The following is a 22,425-nucleotide window of genomic DNA, read 5'->3' on the forward strand; positions in this document are numbered from 1 at the left end:
AGTGAGTGAGATATGGAAACTAAATGAAAATATTATGTATCAAGAGGGAGACATAACTACAACAAAACAGCACTGAGTGTCTGTGGTCTGAGTGTGTATATGTGTGTGTTCCTCTGGCAGACCTCTGTTTACCTTGGCCAGTATCTTACAAACAGTTTATTCATCTATGAGGGAGAGCAAAACTACCAAACATACATGCTGTCTAAATGAGGACTTGCCATATATTTTTGTCATTTACATTTATATAATTTATATTTATTTTATTAATTCTATAGTAAATATAGATATACACGCTACCGATACAAAAATGTGGGATTCATAATGTCTTTTTTTGTTTTTTGAAAGAAATCAATACTTTTTTTTTTATTCAGCAAGAACTTGTTGAACTCATCAGAAGTGGCTGTAAGGACATTCATAATGTAATTTCTATTTCAAATAAAGGCTGTTATTTTGAACGTCCTATTCCTCAAAGAATCCTGAAAACAGTTGTGCTGCTTAATATTTTTACAGAAACTTTGATAAGAAATGTTTCTTGTTATCAGCATATTAGAATGATTTCTGAAGGATCATGTGACACTGAACACTGGAGTAAAAGCTACTGAAAATTCAGCTTTGCCATCACAGGAATAAATTGGGTTTTAAAATATATTGTCATTTTAAATTGTAAAAATATTGGACAATATTACTGTATTTTTTTTTTTATCAACTAAATGCAGCCCTTGGTGAACATAAGAGACATCTCTCAAGAACATTACAGACTCCATATTTCAGAATAAGCTTGTGAAGTTTTGTCACGTTTTAAAACTTGAACTTGAGACAAAGTCTTTCCCAAATTCACACTCTTCTAAATTAAATTCTTCTGTATTAATTATCTCAACCCTAATTTAAAGTTATGGGCACTGAGTCAGTGTTTGTTCCACAGCAGGTTGTGATGGCTGACAATAGTAAGGTGAGTTACGTCTGAAATTGAAATATGTGTTGTACCAATAAAAGAGAGTGAGACACACCAAAGCTCAATACTTTATAGCTTCATAGCTGAATAGGGAAGGAACTGTGGCGCCGGGTTTAAAGGAAGTCACTCACAAAGGGTTCAGATGGACTTTGGGACCATATACACACTAACAAACCATTTCCTCCTCACAAACTCACACACACATTGTGAATATGTTAACTGATTTTACACTAGCAATGAACTTTTAGTGTGTCAGAGGAGTCGGTTATTAGTATACTGTAGAGCACCACCACCATCAGCAGCAGTCTCTAGAAATGTCTCTGTGGACAATAACCTTTGCTCTTTGAGGAATGCTAAACTGTCTCAGGATTGTTTTGTTTTGCATTGTTGGCGTAACATGTTCTTGTACCTTATTCAAAATGACCTTGTACTTTCCTTGTGCTTGTAAGCGTGGCATGAAAGTATAATGCCATATTTTGTGGCACTTTTGTTGTTGGGTTTTGTTCTCTAGTCTGTACTTTGTCCAGGCGGTTTGCCCTGACATTTGAGGCAGTGTAAACTGTCAGAAGGTATTTTAGTCTCTTGGGGTTCATAAATTTTAGTGGATCCCGCGGATTAAAAGCTTAGAACCCTGATGAGGTCTAGATCTTTTTTTAACTGTAATAGTTGTAGTTTTATTTAGGTAGTTGTGCTGTAGTATATCCTGCTGTGCTGTAATCCCCAAGCAGCGAAAGCAGGTCACCTAAACAGAGCAGACACTTGGTTTCTGTGTCATCCAGAGTGAGACCAGGAACTATAAAGTGGTCACAAATTCACGTTGAATATAGACAACTGTTTAGAAGTTTGGGGATTTTTTGTAATGATTTTTATGCTTACCAATGCTGCATTTATTTGATTAAAAACAGTATTACAATTGAAAATAACTGCTTTATATTTTAATATTTTTTTTTTCTGTGATGGCAAAGCTGAATTTCAGCATCATTACTCCATTATTCAGTGTCACATGATCCTTCAGAATTCTTTTGAAAATGCTGATTCGGTTCTCAATAGAGTGGTACAGGTATGACGTCACTTTGTAGGCCAACCGGCAGTTCACGTCACACTGGTTCCCTCGAGGAAAAACCCAATAGGATTTTCCCATAGGGCAAAAAACAAGCTCTGTGATCTACATAAGTTTATGATACTTGCATGTTTTGTCCATCAAGATAATTATCACAGATGAACACAACTTTTATTAATTTTGAAGTCTGAATGCCGTCGGCGGTAGTATAAAGCTAAAGGTAAGCTATTAATGGACTACACCACGGCCCCTTGATTTCAACGTCACCATCACTAAGACAACTCTTTCAGTCTTTATCTCAAAACATTTTCCCAGAAAGTTTGAGTTAGACCAGTTTATAAGAGCACAATTATGAGCATAATGAGGCTGTAAAAGCCTTTTTCAAGACGCGTAACAGCTTCAAAAATCACAAGTGGGGTAATACTGATGTATTTGATGTCGTAGAATAAAACGTGAAAGTGTCTTGAGCTCGTGTTCACCACAAACCTTATTTCAGCTACTTAAACAAAATCCCATTAAAAAAACCCATTGACTTCGAGGCGAGAGAACCGGAAGTGCTAAAATGCTAACTCGCTTCCGCGTTTTGGCCTACAAAGTGATGTCATACCTGCACCACTCTATAATCAATATTGAAAATGGTTCTGTGATAAAATATTTTTGTGGAAAACTGTTTATTTTCAGGATTTTTTGATGAATAGAATGTTCTAAAGATCAGCATTTCTATTAAATAAAAATGGTGTGTAGCACTATAAATGTCTTTACTGTCACCTTTGATCAGTTTAATGTATAATTTGCTAAATAAAATTAATATATATATATATTTTTTTTTTTAATCTGGGACAACAAACTTTTGAACATTTTAACTCTCTTCGATTTTGTTTGTGACTTTAATAATAAGATCAGCTGGGAGAATTCCTGTCCTTAACCGCCTCGCTTTATCACAGCCCCACCTTTAAACATTACGTAATTGTTACACTTGTTTGCTAAGCACAAAGAAATCCACACATTTCTATTTCATTGAATGACATGATCATCACTAGCCTGGATGCCAGCGGAATTTAGCCCCGCCCACAACATTTGAGTTTAGGAAATTCGGTCTGGACTTGATCTGTTGTGGAGGATTTTTTTTTACTTGCAAGTTTTGTTCATTTTTGAATATGTTTTTGATGAAATCCGATAGCTCTCATGCCTCTCCATAGACAGCTATTTAATTAACACTTTCAAGGTCCAGAAAGGTAGTAAAAACATTGTTAAAATAGTCCATGTGACTCCAGTGGTTCAACCTTAATTTTATGAAGCGACGAGAATACTTTTTGTGCGCAAAAACAAACAAAAATAACGACTTTATTCAACAGTTTCGTTCTGGCCTGTGCCAGTCTCCCATGCTGTTTACGTTTTGATTTCATCAAAAATATCTTCATTTGTGTTCCGAAGATGAACGAAGGTCTTACTGGTTTGGAATGACATGAGGGTGAGGAATTAATGACAGAATTTAAATTTTTGGGTGAACTATCCCTTTAATCGTAACTATCCACAAATATATAGTTAGTTGCGCTTAATTATTAGCATTTTTCCTCACTGTCCATAGTCCTATTAGAATAGGCCCATTTTTAGAACCACTAGTTAATGATAAAACATACATTGTTTCATTCAGTTCCTTTCCTTTCCTGTTTGCACTGCCAAAAACAATAAATCTTTCTCTGATATCATAATATTTTTCAAACAGACAGAGCTTCTCTTACAGCTGTCATATGGCACCGATACGTGTTATACAGACTCACAGAGTTTGTAGCCCTTTGGATGATTGTAAATGGCAATTATGCACAGTTTTCAGTAATGCGTCTGCTGTGTTCAATCTGCTGATCCTGAGGACAAATGCTTTGCTTTGTTTAAAATACACTGACACAGCATGCAGCGCTTCAGATATGCCAGTGAAATGTTGTATCCCTGCTTTATAGGGACCTAAACTGGTATTCTCAGAAATGCACATATAATCAAAACACAATGGCAAACATACACACAGCGAGCAAGCCTCCAGACTTCTCTCGAAATCTCCACAGAAACTCAAATAACAGCATAAATTCTGCTCAAGTACCTGCGTTTTAATAACAAACATGTGTGGTGGATGTCTCTCTCGCTCGCTCCATTCTTTCCTGTTTGTGCGTATGTTGGGCTGAAAACATTTCTGGAATTGTTCTTTGTTTGTGTCTGCCGGGGTCAGTGACCTGTGTGATGGATTTGTCTCTTTACTAAATCAAAATGAACGTGTAAATGTTTGTTTGCTGTCAGTCAAGAGGTATAAACCTCAAAATACCAAGGTAATTAACTAGGGTTTTTTTTGTGTCATGTTTGTTGTTTACCTTATTTAGGAGAGTGTGTCTGTGATGTTGTTCTTACAGATGCAGGAAGACTTGAGGGAAGAGTTGAGAAAGATACAAGAATGACGATGAAAGATTATTAAAGAGGAGTAGCGTGACTATTTAACATACTACTCCTGTGCACCATTTATGCAGTCATGTCACAAAGATTTTTGCCAATTTTGCCGATAATTCAAAAACTTTGCCCTTAACTCTCTCTCCCTCGCTGTCATTTGTCTCATTTAGACTTGCATTTCTTACAGTTGCACATAGTAGTAAAAACTTTTAAAATGTATTATTGAACTTTCAAATTTCTTTCTGCATTAGCAGAGTTTATGAAAAAAAAAAACAATACAAAAACAAAAAAACAAGGCCTTGTTGTGTTGTGTAACTTTAGTGTCCAAATAAATACTTTTGGGGCTCCTGTAGTACATTACCAATGTATGTCTTTTATATAACAAAATGTAAAAACCACGTGGTCTTGAAAAGAAAGAAAGACAGAGAGCACAGCAACATTTTTCAAGCAAAACTTTAAAAATAAAAATGAGTAGCTGTTGAATTTGAAATGATAAAACAACAGAATAAAATGTTCTGGTTGTCAGATGTCAGTAAAACATTCAATATGTTAAGTTAATGTGATGAACCACAAACTTAGTTATTCTGACATTTCATTGGTTAAAAGTAACAGACAAAAATGTCTCAAGTTAGTTCTGAGAAAAGCTTTAGCATCACTTGTTCGCTTGATATGTTTTTATCTAAAGCAATAACATTAAAATCTTTTTCAAGCATGTCTTAAGTGTCCAAATACTTTTTGAGCTGACTGTATATTTATATTCACCAAGTTTTTATTTTGAAGGGTCTGTTTGCTTGTATATTGTTTTGTGTTTTCCTTTTGCCTGATGGTATTAAAGGAGTCCTGTGTTCTTTTTTTTAATCTTTAACTCTTGTGAAAGTCCAAACAAATCAACGTGTCTTTATTTTAAACACTAGACTGTTGTTTTCTCACCAGAGTCTTTTTGTAGCTCTGCTGTCTGCTCGGCCGTTCAGACGTACAGCCCCACTAAAACATCAGACTTCCTGTCCTTACTTTGCCATTTTTCCAAAAGCGGTGAAGAGAGGGAGAAGAAAATGACATGACTGCACAGGAAACAACAAACTGAACATTATAGGCTGGTTTTTGCTTTCATGGAAAAATGTAAAAAAAAAAAAAAAAAAAATTGCTGCTTCAAACTTCAGGTTGCCACTATTTTGTGGCTTGTCGGTTTTTGCCAGAACTGCACGAGTTCAGAGGAGGCCAAACACACACTCTCATCATCTCTCTCTCTCTCCCTCACTCTCACTTTTTAATTCAGAGTGCTTTCTTGACTTCTTACTGTACAATATTGACAAATCATTCTATCAATACAGGATCAGGTAGAAATAAATGTTCACATTTAACACTGCTTTACAGCAACAAAGCAACGGAAGTCATTATTTTTTTTTCTTATGAATTAGCCATTTCAGGTCCCTGTTGTTAGGAAAAGTTTAATTTTTTTTGGTGTTATGCAATGACATGTGATCTGCCTCCTTTCAGATACTTGGCATAATGGAGAAAATCATGTGACTGTAAATTATTTCACTATTCTATGCATTTTATTTTCAGAAACAAACTGCTGCAATTTAGATACACAGTTAAATGTTCATTTTTAGCTGCAAAATATTTTATTCTTTCTCAAAATGAATGGTTATTTTTTTAGCAATGATTGTTATTTCTTATTTTTCTTTGTTGGGAAAGTGTGACTTTTTAAACCTCACCTTGCAGTGATCACAAATAGTTTTTCATCTGAAAGTAGTCTTTCAGGTGGTCGTGATTGCCAGGCGTGATTATTTCTGGAGTTGAGGGATTATTATTAAGGGATTTTTTTAAAGAATAAAGAGCTTCAGACTGGCCAACCAAACTGATGTCAAGTGCAGAGGAAAGTCTTTTCCTCCCTTTCCTCCTGGGGAAGAGAATATTTGTGAGGTCGACGGATTGCTTAGCATGGCTTGGACTAATGATATGGTGCATGATTGCATGCATGGTGCTCTTAAGAAAGAGAGAGTGTGTGTGAGCGAGGCTAGAAGCTAAGAACAAAGTATTTGCTTTGCTTTCAGGTACTTTATCAGTTTCTGTGATGTTTTCCTTATTGGTCTGTTTCATTTCTTTCTCACCACTATAGTTGTCTTAAGAGAAATTTTAGTTTTTCTGTCATTTGTACAAATGAAATTGTACATGTCATGCAAGTCTTCTCATGTATTCTAGCTTGAGCCCTAAAGACATTTACATGATGACATTTACACCACTCACTGGGGCAATGCAAACTTAACCAAAGACCAGAATTCATGACATAGAAAAAATCAAGCCCAGTTATTTATCCACTATAAAGTTCTTTTTAATATGAATTTTCTTCATAATTCATTGATTTGGTGAATTTGGGACGCAAGTGTCTTATTACCCACCTTTACATTTCCAAATATGAAAGGACCTTGTCATTTTTCTGACACGTGATTTTAAAGATGCAGTGTGTAATATTTATGATGATCTATTGACAGAAATGCAATATAATAGACATAACTACACTCTCAGAAAAACGGTACAGTGGAGGTACAATTTTGTTCCTTGGGGAACAAAACATATAACTGTACCTTTAAAGGTACACAATTGGTCCTTAGGGTAAAATTAAACCGTTGGCTGGCAAGTTCAGTCCTAGTGAGTTGCTGTCCTGCAGAGTTTGGCTCCAACCCTGAAAGACATCCAAAGAAGCTCTTGTTGAAAATTAACAGAGGTTTAGATATTGAAAATATTTGGTCCCATTATGGTGATCAGTGTTTTCTTCAGTTGGGCAGTTTGACTCTTGGCTTTTTATGCGAGTTTGTGGTTTTTGTTACAGTGTTAACAAAACACATAATCTATTCATATCAAAAGAAGCCATAAACAAAATTGTCATGAAGAAAAATGTTTGACTAAACTCATTACTGATTAAAAATATTAATAAATAATATTCACCATCAATACTTTCTTGCCACAGGTCAGACATTCAGAATTTTTATTTTTAAATACATTCTAGGGAGAAAAAAGTTTAGACGCACACATGAATCTCAACAATGGTGACATACTTAATGCTGCAATGCATACTGGGAGCCATGAGTTTTATACTGTGGTATCTTAGTAGGGTTGGAGCTAAACTCTGCAGGACATCAGCTCTCTTGGACCGAACTTGCCTACCCTTGACTGTGAGGTACAAAAATGTACTCTTAAGGGTACCACCCCAGTGACGGCCACTTGTACCTCAAAGGTACAATTTTGTACTCTTTTTTTTTTTTTTTTTTTTTTTTTTTGAGGGTGTATGTTTTCAGTGGCGTATAGGGATGAAACGGTATGAAAATTTCCCAAATTATCACGATTATCTCAGATTTTATTTATCAAGTTCATTTATTTTAAAGCAAAATGTAAAAGCACCTATTTAAGCAAGTTTGTCATTGTACTGTTTTGTTGTTACATTCATAACGGTGAAGTTCAAGTTCCATAGGAATGAATTGCTTTGCTCGCTTCGATCATTGTGTGCTTAATCCTGACCTTAGAAGCCCCTTTACTAGGGATCTTGCCAGAGTGATTATGAATGTCATGTGTCATGGAAATATGCCTTAGATGTGCTGGATCTCCATCCTGCTTGGCTGGTATATTTACTGGATGACTCGTTTCCTTTCTAAACCCTGAAGTACTGATGCCTGCCTCTCACACCATAAAATTATGAGATTATGAAAGTATTATGACAGAATTCCTGCAATCCACACACAGCAGCTCATTCATTTTGGCCCATCTCCATGTTGGTGGGCCTGCCAGTCGAACGGTCATATTGAAATACACTTTAGATTAAGTTGTATAAAATGCTCTATTACCTCTGGACCTACTGTTAGTATGTGGGCTTTCACTGTATTTAGTGGAATATTTAATAAGGCTTGGGGTTTTTCCAAAACAACTGACAGCTATCAAGACATTCTGCATTAGTTTTAATAAGAGCCATTTTGAGTCATCAGGAGATTTTGATTGGTAGATTAAAATTATAAGCAGTAAATTGGTGAGAGACAGTTGCTCATAGCATAAAAATTTTATTTTTAATTTGAGTAGGCACTGCTTGTAGACTACTTATAGTGTGCGTTGCTGTGGCCAGAACTGCCTTGGCGCATAAGAGGTTCTAAATCTTGTTCAGCGTCCTGAGGATGTGATAAGAGGTGGCTGTCACTATGAATGTTGCCATAGAGACGGGCACAGGGACAGAGGCCAATGTCAGTGAGTTGTGCTGCTGTCAGCAAAAGTGCGACAAGAAATCCATGCTAAAATTAGCATGGGTTCTGATGAGGACAAACAAAAGAGTGGGTGTCCTTTCTCCTTTACCATCCTTTTACCCCTTTCGAGGTCTTCCTTTGCTTATTGTCATAATCTTTCCATGTGCTTGTTAATGTGCTCTTTGCTAAAACACATTTTTAAAAATCACACAAAATCGGTTAGGTTGAAATTGTGAATTTAAATTTGTGCACAGATATATTCAGGTTTTTGTTATATAAACAATGGTTGGTGTGTGTGTGTGTGTGTGTGTAAGCAAACCCTATTCACACTTGTGTTTCTTTCTTTTTGTCTTGCAGACTCATTTGGATCACTATTGATAGTGGAGACGAGGCTGAAATAAAAAAAAATATTCAAAACCTCCTCCTAGAGGTAAGAGGAAGACATAGGGACCTGAACTTCAAATTCGTCCTCTGATTTCTTCTTAAGAGTCCTAGAGCCACTTAGGAAACACCACCATACAAATGTGTACCCCTGCATCAAGCAATCATAAAGACCTCACAGTAGATTAGTATCGGAAAGAAAAAATGACAGACACAACAAATCGCCATCTGAGACACAAGTTGCAGAGCTTAGGACGACGTCTGGATGAGCTTGAAGAGGCCAGAGGAAAACTACAAAAAGCTGAAGATGAACTTCTTGACATTCAGGACAAAATCATTCAGGCTGAGGGGAGTAATTCCTCTCTGCTCGCTGATGTGGAGACATTGCGGAAGAGATTGCTCAAAATTGAAGGCAAAGATGAAGAGGTCAGGAAAGCGGAGGATCTTTGTCGTGACGTTAGGGAGAAACTAGATCAGGAGGAGAAACTTAGTAAGGATCTTAAAGTGGAGATTGAGCGTCTTCAGCGCAGAATGACTGAACTTGAGAAGCTTGAAGAGGCTTTTGGTAAAAGTAAGTCAGACTGTACCCAGTTGTGCCTTAGTCTTAATGAGGAGAAAAACCTGACCAAAAAGCTTGCAGCTGAGCTTGAGGCTTTGAAGGCACGTGTAAAGGAAGTAGATACCTCTGAAGCTCGACTGGACAGGGCAGAAAAATCCCTTACTGCAGAGATGGAGAAACTAAAGAGTCTCACTCAGACGTTTGTGAATGAACGCAAAAGACTTTTGGAAAGGCAGAGAGAGGATGAGAAAATCATACTCAAGCTGACCGAGAAGCTTGAACGTCAGAAAAACAAACTAGACACAACAGACCGATTTGATTCTAGAGATCTTCGAATTGAAGATGAGTTCTCATCAGGCCTTACATGCAAACTGGCCAGGAAGAAGAGTTTTGAGTACTTGAAACATCCAGATGACCTAGATTTGAGAAATGAGTCAGAGAATGAGAAAAATAGCTTAGAGGGGCAGGAAGATAATAAGGTAAAAGACCTCAGCCAGGAAGTGGAAAGATTGAAAAATCGTTTGAAGCAGATGGAGTTAGTGGAGGAGGACTTGAAGAACGTGGAATCCAAGAATGCTGAACTGATAGAGAAGTACCAGCAGGAGAGGAACCGTAGTCAAGCTCTCCATGACCAGGTTGAGCAGATGAAACTGCAGCTCAATGGTTGCAGCAATAGTAATGGAAACTCTGCAATTAGCAGCATGGCAAAGGTCCTGGAGAATGGCAAGGCGGAAAATGAGGAGATCAATGTACGAGGAGGCTTTAGACAGGAGACACCTAAATTCCTAAGTAGGAGTCCTGCTGCTTCCAAAAGCAGAGAGGCATCTCCTCAGCAGAGGCGAGAAACTAAACTGAGGAACAAAGACCTTTGTCACTCCACAGAATGCTCCCCAAAGACTGTACGAAGGACTCTTAGTCCAGCACATAATGTCAGGAAAGGGTTGAAGACTGGTGCTTCCAGTTCTGTTTCTGACAATGAGACAAAAGATGGCAAGAAAGACAAAAAAATTGGAAGTGCCTCATCGAGTGCTCTCAGTGAAAGCAAGAAAATGTCAGTCCTTAGTCGCTATCCTCCAGCTGCTAATGACCAAAAGTCTTGGAAGCCATCGGTCAAGCAAAATGACCCCGATAGCAAGAGGAATCAAACAGAAAAGTTGTCCAGGTACCCTAGAAGTGATAATGAATCCAACACATCTGATGGGACAGTCTTAATTTCAGCCAGGGCTGCTATCATTGCTTCATCTGAGAAAGGACTAAATGAACCTGAGAATTTAGATCAGGATGCTTCTGCAATGTTGAGCCTGTCCAAGGCAAATGGATCCTATACTGCTTACAAGTCTCAAGTATCACAACCTGTTCTGAGTGATCATGGTTCTGATGGTCACTCCTCAGCCTCTGAAACAGAATCCATCGGCTCCAGGCGATCGGCAGGTGAGCAAAATGACCCCCTGATGTCAAGTACAAGTGGAAGAACATCATCAAAGTACACTAGATACTCACAACTGCAAGATTCTTACTCTGATGGTTCCTCAAAGGGCCTCTTTGGTGAGGAGGAACACATGCCTCTTACGGTGGAAGGGGATACCCAAGAGACTATGCATACTACCTCAGGTATTGAAATCCGCAGGGTATGCAGCCCTCGTGAAGCTCTCCGGTCAAAAGCTGTCATCAAACAAGCCATTGTTGAGATTGACAGGAAGGAAGTGATGTCAGGGGGAATCACAGAGCCTTTGACTACCAGTGGGAAGCCCAAGATCTCCACTAAGCCAGTATTGACTGGCAAGATGACCAGCAGTATCACCTTCTATCCCAATGACCCCAGCTCCTCTCGAACAAGCAGTCGGAGCAGTAGTTTATCAAGTGAGCCCCCTTCCAAGGAAAGGCACACTTCCACTAGTAATATTGTCATCGGCCCCAGCAGTGAGCACAGGGGTAGCATCTCTATACCTTATGAAATATCCATCCCTAAGAGTGAGATCACTCTGTGTCAAAGTGAGACTGATGCTGACTTCTCTGAACCTCAAAGTTATATTGAGACTGCTCCCATGGACACAGCCCTCCTGTCTCAAAGCAGCTTCAGCCTCCAGTCTTCAGAAGCTTCAGACTTCAATAATGACATTGAGTCTGGGTTTGAGAGCAGCAGTAGCAGCACCACCGTGACCAGCTGGAGAAGCCACCGTCAAAACCACCACTCATATGATGACATTTTGCCAGAAATGAGAAACATCACTGTCAGGAGCACTTGGAGGAGCCGTGGGACCGCTTCTGTGGATGAAACTGCTCAAGCAATAAGACAAGATGTCTCAGAGGATGAGGGTGAGTCTGCAACTACCTGGAGAGCATATAGGGCAACTACAGTGTTGGACACTCCATCAAGCTCTAGCACTGCTGCTAACCTTGGAGGAAAACCAAGCCCAGCCGAGGTATACATGCGTAGGATAAACAATGCAGCGGCATCTGTCCCTGAACCAGGACAAAGGAACAAGAAGACTCCTTCACCAGAGAGGGCTATTGCCCATGAGCCTGTCAGTGCCCAGCAACTTCAACCAAGAGGCCGTAAACAACCCATGGTGAGTACTGACTTTTTATAACTAATAATGTAGATTCCAGAAGTGTACTGTAAGCGATTTGTTCATTTCACCAATGGATGTTTCTCACTGTGAGCGCCGTGGTTTAGATCTGTGAAACATTGAGGTAAAGATAAACGGGAGCATAAAATATGCTTATGCAAAATATCTGATCATTCAGATCCAATCTTCTATGTTTGTTTTTTCCTTTAATTTCTTGTTGCCCTACCACCTGTTAATGATCTCAGTACAGCCTTTAAGTCTGTGCACATATTTGATGCCACCATCTTGATTAATATTTCTTAGCCATGGAATTGAACACATTTGTTTCTTAAAGTTTTGTTTGATTTGGAAGTCTTTCTTGTAATCCTCTCTGCATCTGGAAGAAGGTGAAGTGGACAGATATTTTGTAAGCATGAAGTATTTTTAGATTGTTCTCCATCTGTTGAAAGAGAAAATAGGCCCTTAAGGCATCTATCTCTCTTCTGTTTTCTTGATATAGAATCTGTACTGGGAAACTGCTTTTCAGTTGTCGTGGCCTGGGCAGTTTTTGTGTTTTGTGTCTGTGTCCTCAGTCATTTCAATACATTCTCTTGCATGTACTAAAGCTAAATCATGAAGAAATTCAGTTGACACAGCTGACTCTGAAAAAATTAACACAACATGGTTCAGTATACATGTGTATACATTTTTTACATTTGTATGAACAAAGCTAACATTTAAGTGAAATATTAGATATTGATGCATGTGAGAAGGGTGTAAAAAGCTAATGACGGACAGGTCAGAGGTCATGCCTTTGTTTTTAGAAAAACTGTTAGTCAGGTCAACTGGCAGTTTTTGTCTCAACAGCTAAACCAATTTGAGTCTGGCGTCACCCCAGCAGTCAAAACAAAACATGGAAAGCGGCCCCTTTTCGCCAGCTTTCACCCTTTTTCACTTACTGAGAATACAAGTAGGAGAATAGAGCTGCACCCTACCAGAGCACCAATTACCATCATCCTCTCATTAAACATCTCAAACAGCCCAGCCTTCAAATTTACCCACAAAGACCTAATTAAATCACTGAGATGGCCCTCAAACATGGCCCCTTCCTGGCACACGACTTCAAAAACAAAAACTGCCCCCTCTTCATTCTCCCTCGCTTTCTGGTTTCTCACGTTCCATTTCATGCCATGTTTGTTTTCTTTGTCTATTGCTCTGATGGATGGCAAATGCCTTGAAAGATTTATGCACAAGTGAATTCTAGCACTTGCATAAGCAGAGGTCAGATCATTTGTCTTACTCCCTTCTCTCTATCACTCAGTGAAGGTTAGTTTTCTTTGTACTACAGATGGTTCTTAATGCTGTCATTGCAGCTGTAAGTTAATATGCTGCTATTGTGATCACATTCACTCTGTTGGGTATTCTCCATCATTAATCTTTTATCTTCTTTTTTTTATATTTAAAGCATCTTTCCATCTGTATAAGTGAATGTGATTTGTACCATAAACATTTTTGGTCTCTGCACTCCCTTAAACACACTCCCAGTAGTTGATTTTTCTATACACACATTCTTTACAGAAGAGTTCTGTAATTTCAGTCATTTTTCTGAATGACTCAATTTCATGAACATTTCCACTACAGTGTAATTTCCACCATAATGGAGATGGAAATACATGTGTACTAAATAATACACATAACTGAATACATTTTTGCATAATTTGAAATCTTGTTTTATTGGAATTGGCAACTGATGAAGTCGTAATTTGCGTAAAACTTTGCTTTTACATAAAAATGTATGGCATTTTTTTATGCTTATTTCACTTGTTTATGTAATTATTATTTGTTAAATGTAATATACATTTTTAGAATGGATTATCATAGTTTTCTATTGAAAGTCTGGGTCTGAGATGAGGCTAAAACAAAAACAAAAAAATCTATACAGTGCATAAAATTAATGTCAAAAGTAGCATAAATAAATGAATGCCCTCATTTGAAGAAGCACCCACATATTCTCAGTCTAACAGGCTTCAACAAAAATAGCAAACTTCATCCATTCCCACTCAATCTGGAGTCCATTAGGAAGGATTTATCTAATCAGCCATGGTCAGGCATGCATTCAGCTTTATCTCCAACTCATGTGATTTCTTTTTTCACCCTGAGTTTAGACTAATCTTCTCAATAAATGCCTCACTCAGGGTTATCACAATGATTGCGACACACACACATAACATGATCAATGTTTAAATGAAGAAACTCTCTAAACTGAGAATTTGGTCTGTTTTTAGGAGCTGCATTGTAAAACTAGTAAATAGAGTGGAAGAAAATTGTTGATTCCTTTATTTCTATTTATTTTCTCTGCGTACTCTTGATTGGAATAGCTTGGCCATGGATGTCTTTATTTAAACCTTCAGACAGATTTCCAGACTGTGTCTTATATAAGATCAATACCACAGTGATTTGATGGAGATTCAATCCGTCCATCAATGATGCAGTGTCGTTGTGCTGACAGAGGCAGAGGTTTTATCTCCTCCATAATTAATGATGGCACATGTCCAGGACTGTCCTCGAAGATCAAGGTCATTTGTTTCATGTCTCTGACACAAAGCCTATGTGAGTCAAGTATATGTGCTGAAGTCATTAATACTCCTGCTGCGAGGAGAGCTGTATAAAGTAAAGTAATCCCGTTCAGCCAGATGTCATGTTATGTTTAGAACTGGAATGACTTTTCATCCGTGCTTACAAAATTATACAAATCTGGAGTGATTTATGGAGGGATTTTGATCACAGGTTCAATCTGTATTTTTTTTCCTGTATTATTATTTTTCTGGAGGTTAATATGGGAAAGTTATGCTTAGCCAGGCATCCATTAGCTGCATACTAATGTAGATTACAGAAAGTGACTGCACAGATATAATGGTACTTTGCTTAATGGCACCTGTGGTGTGCGATTTAAAATCTTAAAAGCTTGTCTGGACAAGTCACATTGTAAATTGTAGGGCTAATGTTGAATTTGTGATCCCTTTTATTTTCTTAATGAGGAGACCCGACTAAGTGAAGAAAAAAAGTGCATTTGCATTAAAAAATTATTAATTATATTAAAGGGATAGTTCACCCAAAAATGAAAATTAGCCCATGAATTACTTGCCCTCAAGTCATCCTTGGTTCTTTCAGACGAATAAAACTGGAGTTACAGTAAAAAAAAAGTCCTGGCTAATCCAAGCTTTATAATGGCAGTGGATTGTTGTTTTGTTTATGAAGTCCATAAAAGTGCATCTATCCATCATATAACTGCTCCACACGGCTCTGGGGGGTTAATAAAGGCCTTCTGAAGCGAAGTGGAGCGTTTGTGTAAGAAAAATATCCATATTTAAAACTTTATAGACTAAAATAACTAACTTCCGGCGGATTGCCATACGCATCGATTTACGGCGAAAGAGTAACCCTTGACGCATGCGTATTAACGAATGCTGAAGCTGATTAACGCCCGGAGCCGTGTGGAGCAGTTATATGATGGATAGATGCACTTCTATGGACTTCATAAACTAAACAACAATTCACTGCCATTATAAAGCTTGGATTAGCCAGGACTTTTTTACTGTAACTCCAGTTTTATTCGTCTGAAAGAAGAATGTCATATACACCTAGCATGACTTAAGGGTGAGTAAATCATGGGCTAATTTTCATTTTTGGGTGAAATATCCATTTAAAGTACATAAAACCAAGAATATAAGAATGTAATGTGGCAGTAATACATTACGTATTAGAAGGTAATGCCATAGTACTTTAATATACACAATATGCCATAGTATTGAAATGATAATGTGCATCATGGGATTTACAAGATACATAAAATAATATCTTATTACCTTTTTGGTACTTTTTATTGTATTTTTAATTTAACTAACTACTAACTAATAATTTTAAGTTAAAAAATAGGAAAAGATTATTATTTTTTCATTCAACTTGCATAACCAGACATAAACGCATACTTGAATCACATTAATCACACTAGTAATAAAATAATGGAATGTATTGCATTTAGCTTTTATTAAAACATTTTCAGAATGTCTTGTTAACAGGCCACATGTTCTACTCTTAGTGATATTACTGAGCACAATTTTTTATACATTTAAAACAAAACTAGACATTTGCCATTTTCAGCACAATCACGTGTTTTAAACGTCCTGTACCATGGACTTACATGGAACCCATACCAAGATAGTGCTTTTGTCGTTTCCACCCGTTGCCCCTTCCTGAGTGACACAGGAAGTTGCAAGGTTGCGCCTGCCCATTTGGCAGCCAGTGCATCGTAACTGGTTTCCTGTACACCCACCTCTCGTATCCCAGCAGGCCTCAAGCCCTATTATGGACAATTAGCATCTGTCTGCTGCGTACGAAATTCCACAGCAGTGTGTGGCATATCCTGCTGCCTCATTTGGGAACTTTTTATAACTGACGTCATAAACCATTTGGTTGGCTGTGTAAAGTAAAGTCTCCACCTTCATAGTAAAGGGAAGAGACAATAGTCGTTCTATATTAGGGCTTGTTTTGTGGTCTGAGCCATTTCTCTGCTCTGAACTGTCCGATAAGTGTTTGGTCTGTACAAAACTTTATTTTTATACTTCTGTTGGAATGTAGATCACATTTACATCTTCCCACAGACATTGAAAACCTGGAAATATCAGAGAATTTTAAAACTCCTGCCTGGAAATTGTGGAAATGAATATGTAAAAACATCCTAGACATTTCTATTGTAAACACTTCCTTATTATAAAGTACATTTGTTTATTAAGAAATCCATTGGCCAGTCTTTGAATCTCTATCAAATTAATCACAATAAACACTCACAAATGAGTAGGAAAGTCACGGATATGCCATTGGTAAAAAAAATATTGGTTGTTGTTGTTGTGAATATTAGAATATTATGCAAATAATAATTTGGTTCAACCTGTAATGGTGTTTTTTTATACTTCACATGCTCTTAACATATTACTGCACCATAAAGAGATTTTTTTTTTTAAGTGCATTTAATTTGCTTTAAATTCCTATCACACATTACCCATCATTGGGTATCTTATGCCCACAATAGTCACTAATCGATCATATTGCGTATAATAGATCAAATAATCATGGTCAGGCATTGATTGTGTCAGGCCATTAAACAACCCTTCAGAACATGACGGAATTTGCTGGATAAATACAAGAGTCTATTAAAATCATTAGTATACTGTATCACATTTGTTGTATGTTTGTTCTCTTCCCAGTCTGCAGATGACGGAGAAAGTCTTCCATCCTCATGGCGAAGGCAGCCCACGGGTGACGTGGAACTGTACGATAGGCCTGGGAGTCGTGGAGCATGGTCTAGCAGAAGCCGCACAGCTGATGGAAACCGTTCGTGGTCAAACCGACATCTGGACAATTGATCCATATTACCCACATTTCCATTAGGTATGTGTCGTCTTATAGCCATATTCAGTTCAACTTATCAAAAGCTAAAGACCATAGAGGATTCTGGGTTATACTTAATTAAAGTAAGCTAGAAGCTAATTACTCAAATGTTAATGAGTCCTGACCTAAGTGTCCTTGTGTGTTTTCATTACCTCAGATCTTACATCCACGTGCTCATCAAGGAATGAAGCTCATCCCATCTCTTCAGTTATGCCATGTCTTTAAAAGACCCATCAGCTGATCAGATTTCCAGGTAGACCCCAAGTGACCCCTGGGAACCTCGTCGTACTCATCTTCCGTACCATCTTCCAGCTGTCGCTTTGGGAACGGAAATCACATGTCCCTACAGTGATGAATCCTCTTCTGCTCCTCGTAGTGTATTAAAGTCGTCAGACATGACAAGGGAGAGGTGCAGACACGTTGACTGCCTTGATGTTGGGAATATGTGAAAGGGGCATTTGGGTCTCTCTGATGCCACAGGTCTTGAATTTCATGTGTTATTCTCACAAGGAGCAAGTTGTACCTTGTGGCTTTTCAGTTAGTTCTACAATCTGACCTTTCTCTTTTTTCATTGGGATTATTGCACACAGCTCAAATTCATTGATTATCAAGGCAGGTGTATACATATTTTTTTGTCTTGTTTCTTAGGAGCCAGTAGAGTCAGTAGAGTACATGCCAAGGCCAACAGTCTTCATTATACATTGATGTACATATGCCCAGCTTTTCATCCTTAAAACGCCTGGTGTCCAAATTGATCTCATTTGTAATTTGTTCTTTGTATCTGATCATGTCAATTTATTCTGTTACTAGTTTGTCTTTTTCCTTCATCCTCTCTTTAACTGGATTTGATGATCTCACGACCAGCGTAGCGAATGCACAGGGCCACCAACATTAAACGTTTTTAAGAAAAGCTGGAAAACTCATCTGCATGTTGACCTTTTCCCAACTCAGTAGCTCTGAAGGGATGCTGGCTTTGAATTCCAAACCACTGGAGAAGAATTCGATCACCTAGAGCTTATCTCGATGTGACCTTGTCCATCTGGGTGGCTAACCGGGATTAACCCAAAGTCTGGACATTTATAGAGGATTTTCAGAGCGGACTCTTTGCAGCCGCTCTGTGTCTCTACTCGCTACCTTTGCACAGAAAGACAATGATCCGAACTCTCGGTGTGTCACAGATAACCAGCGTTTGGGATTCTGCTGGTCTGAGTCAGTCTAATAAACCCCTAGACGGGTTGTGTTTTCATGTTATTTCAGCCGTAGAGCTTGTTGAGCCTTGAGGGTGGCTAGCATGACACCACAGAGGATCCAGAATGCTTCAGTTAGGAATGCCTATGCCTGGATAAACGGCCTCACCATCAAAAACACCGGAATGCCCATCACTTTGTCCTCATGTGGTTAGTACTTGTTGAAATATTATTGAATAGAGCTGCTGCAGTTGAATTGTCGTGTACTGTTTCTATTAGGTTTTAAACTCCGGTTCAGTGCCACCAATGATTTATTTTCTTATTCCGGGCTGATTCCTTTTGTCCTTGTACACTACTCTTAAGTATCTGTGTATTATTATCTCTCTTATCCAATACCTTGAGTCCGACGATAACGACCCACCAGATGATCTCGATCTCCATTGTCACTGGAATGTGGGATGTTTTATTTTTCTGTTTGTTTTAATCTAATGCTGTATGTGTACTATTGTTCTGGGAGTTGATGTTCAGGTGGACAGTTTGCTGTCTCTGCAGCGGCATCCACACCTCACCATCACGGTCAGTTTTGCTTTGTTCTGGTTTCCTGTGCTTCTGTGTCTTGAATAGTTATTCATCCCTCTGACTTGGGCTGGATGAAGTCTTTGAAATGGAATGGAAATTTCTGTTTGTCTATCAATTTATCTTTTTTTTTATTTAAGTCATTCTAATGAATTTGTAATTGCACTTAAATCATTAAAACAGCCTTATAAAAGTAAGAAAACAGACTAGATCTTTCTGGAAAGAAGTTATTTCTTTGGTTGCCTCTGAAATACAGGGACTACACATGATCGATGTGGTTTAACAGCAACAAGTCTTGCTTCTAACATTAGTTACCACCACATTTCGCGAAATAATATTGCCAACCAACTTAAAACGCATTTCATTTTCTTCACCGAGCTGCCCATACAAAAATGTATTTTCTCTATGAATTTCTGAACGTTTTTCAATAACTCATTTGTCCTCGGGTGGCAGTGTGGCTTTGTACTTCTCAAATTGTGCACGGTAAAAAACAAACGTTTGTCTTTCCAAATGAATATCGCAGACTTCACCTCTACTTCCTGTTCAGGGGTCTTGGGCTGAAGCGGACATCTCATGCCCTTGCTTTCTCAGAATACCCCAGTGCCCTGGGCTGCTGTAATCCAAGCTGCCGGTCCCTAAAGCAATTTTATTGGCTGGCTAAAGCAGCGGCAGCAGGCCTGATATACGGTCCCTGGGTTGGTTGCGGGTCGGAGGTCAGCGCTGCATTTGATGGGCTTATAACTTCTAAGGGAGGAAGTGGGCCCAGCTGGCAGCAAATAAAAACTAAAAAAGCGAAAGAGGAAGCAGAGTGGGTGACCGGGGTGGTGTCCATGTGTGGTACCAAGAGGGTCGGCCAGGATTCTGTAGAGAGGGAAGGTTTTAGCCGTTTCCCAACTTCCGTAAATAGTTTTAGGCATTATGAATTGTAAATCCCTCTATAATAAAATTGTGCCCACTCAAAGCTTGCAAACATGATCCTAAAACTGCAGCATGACCCAGATTGATGTGATGATATAGAGCGAGTCTGAACTGGAAATACCAGCAGACTACTAGATCTCCCTTCCCAACCCCCCGGCCAGGCAAAGGTCTCTCGGCTGCTCTGTGGCTTCAACGCACAACCACAGCTGTCGGAAACCGTAGATTTTATGTGCTCACAAGACAGTCCAGAGTTTCTGGAAGAGCTCTTTTTTTTGAAAGAGGCCGACTGAAACCACAATTCTCAAGGAATTCTTCTTCGTTTCTCAACCCCATTTAGCAATGTGTCAATGTGCCGTTCACCCTCAGAAGTCATCTAACACATGTCTCTGATTTTCATTCCTCCACTTCTGTCTTTAGCTCTCTGTGGAAATAATCAGTGCGAGATTCGGTTACACGTCTTAGAACGGATCAAAGGTTGTATAGTTTCACATATCGTTCATTTGAAAGAACGAAATCATGAAAATACTTCTTCCTACATCAATGTTTTCGCATCTACACCACTTTTATGTACATTTTAGGTAGCCAAACATTTGGTGATGACTCGGAATGGTTTTTAATCATTATTAGTGACGATTTTCTACTCCGTATCGAGGAAAGTAGTTGTAATTATTTTATAAAAGCCATTTCTAAGCAATAAAGTAATGAATGTACAGAAGAGAACATTAAGGCTTTGACATGTGCCTGCATTATAAGCTGGCACTGGTATCACGCTCCAGAATCTGCACTTAACCAGCACTTAAATGACTCCTTTACCCTTTTCCTTAACCTTTATGGATTTCATTTTCTAATATGCCTGTTTTTTTGTTTTTTTCCCTTCTTTTTTTTTTGAATCGCTCCCCACCCCCACCCCCAATTAAGTGAATGTACAGCCATCAAAGATGTGTAAATATGTACATGTGTTGTGCACTGGCCAGAATAACAGAATAATTTCACCTGCAGCAAGTGTGAGACAGCTCTTGTATTTTTCTGGGTTGAGAGAGAGAGACTGTCCACGTTATTTGTATAGATTGCAAAGTGTTTTATTTTCATTTGTGTCATTTATATTGTTTTCCTGTAAGGCCAAGTGCTATATATTTCAGTTGACACAATGTGCCAAAAATCATTCCAAGGTATTTTTGTAGTTTACATGGAAACGAATGGCTTCTTAAAAGCAATTATGAAATTAAAAGGGTAAATATTTCTGTTGTCAAGCTTTTTCTTCTTTTATCTGCCTTTGTCCCCCAGACTACAATCAGATAGTTTTATTTAAAAGTATCTTGTAATTTTGTAAAGTGGGCCATGTTTAAAATATGCAAAGTTTTTTTCTTTTCTTTCTCCTTTCTCGTTTATTGTGTAGATGCGTACCTTATTGGGCTCCTGGAGAGTGTTTTGTGGATTTTTAATGTCAATCTTATGTTTTATTCACATTTGTATAAACTATTAAAGTTAGATTGCTAGTGTTAATTAACCAGCTTTTCAAACGTTTGCTTTTTTTCTTTCATTCTAAGAGAAGTGTCTGGGTGAAGTGTTTATTAAATGTAAGATGAATATGTTGAGCCAGGGGCTCGGTATGGTTCAGTTCTGTACTGTTCCCATCTTTTATCCGCCCAGACTGTGGGTTTCCCTTCTGTTCATTCAGGGTTCATTCATCTCCTGTGCTGTATTAAAAGCGCTGCCAAAGACCGATTTCAGGCCTTAACACAGACGCAAACATGCTGTAACATGCCACACACAGTAACTAAATTTAAGTTCACTGGTACTCTAGCAAGTCTAAATACAAGTCTTTATAGTTAAGGAGACAGAAGTTGAGAGTGTGGTGTTTTTCTGATAAAGCAGTTTGTGTAAATGGCAATTAAGCAGATGTTGGTATAGTGAACCTTCAGTGAGGACACAGGTGAACATGCTCATTGTATTCAGCCTCTCAGTGTCAGCAATAACACACTCTGTGTTTCAGTCTTACACCTTTGTACTGCAATATTTGTGCATGTTTCAACGTAACATGTTTCAGCATTGTGCATGGAGCTAGACACCTCTTTAGGCTGAACTGCAGACTACATGTATTCCAGCAAATATAATAAAAAACAACTTGTTTGT

General features: G+C 38.3%; 1 protein-coding gene across 2 annotated transcripts in view; it reads left to right on the top strand.

Moving 5' to 3' along the window:
* Positions 1 to 22,425, top strand: part of luzp1 (leucine zipper protein 1) — a 56,882-nt gene extending 34,457 nt beyond the window's left edge. For both annotated transcript variants that reach the window (XM_079833871.1, XM_079833872.1), the window contains 3 exons: positions 9,032 to 12,184; positions 17,428 to 17,611; positions 17,769 to 22,425. In XM_079833871.1, the coding sequence (XP_079689997.1) occupies positions 9,260 to 12,184; positions 17,428 to 17,586 (3,084 nt within the window). In that variant the 5' untranslated portion in view covers positions 9,032 to 9,259 and the 3' untranslated portion in view covers positions 17,587 to 17,611; positions 17,769 to 22,425. The remainder of the gene's footprint in view (positions 1 to 9,031; positions 12,185 to 17,427; positions 17,612 to 17,768) is intronic.

The sequence above is a fragment of the Gobio gobio genome, assembly GCF_949357685.1.
Source record: "Gobio gobio genome assembly, chromosome: 13".
In the NCBI taxonomy this organism is placed as follows: domain Eukaryota; kingdom Metazoa; phylum Chordata; class Actinopteri; order Cypriniformes; family Gobionidae; genus Gobio; species Gobio gobio.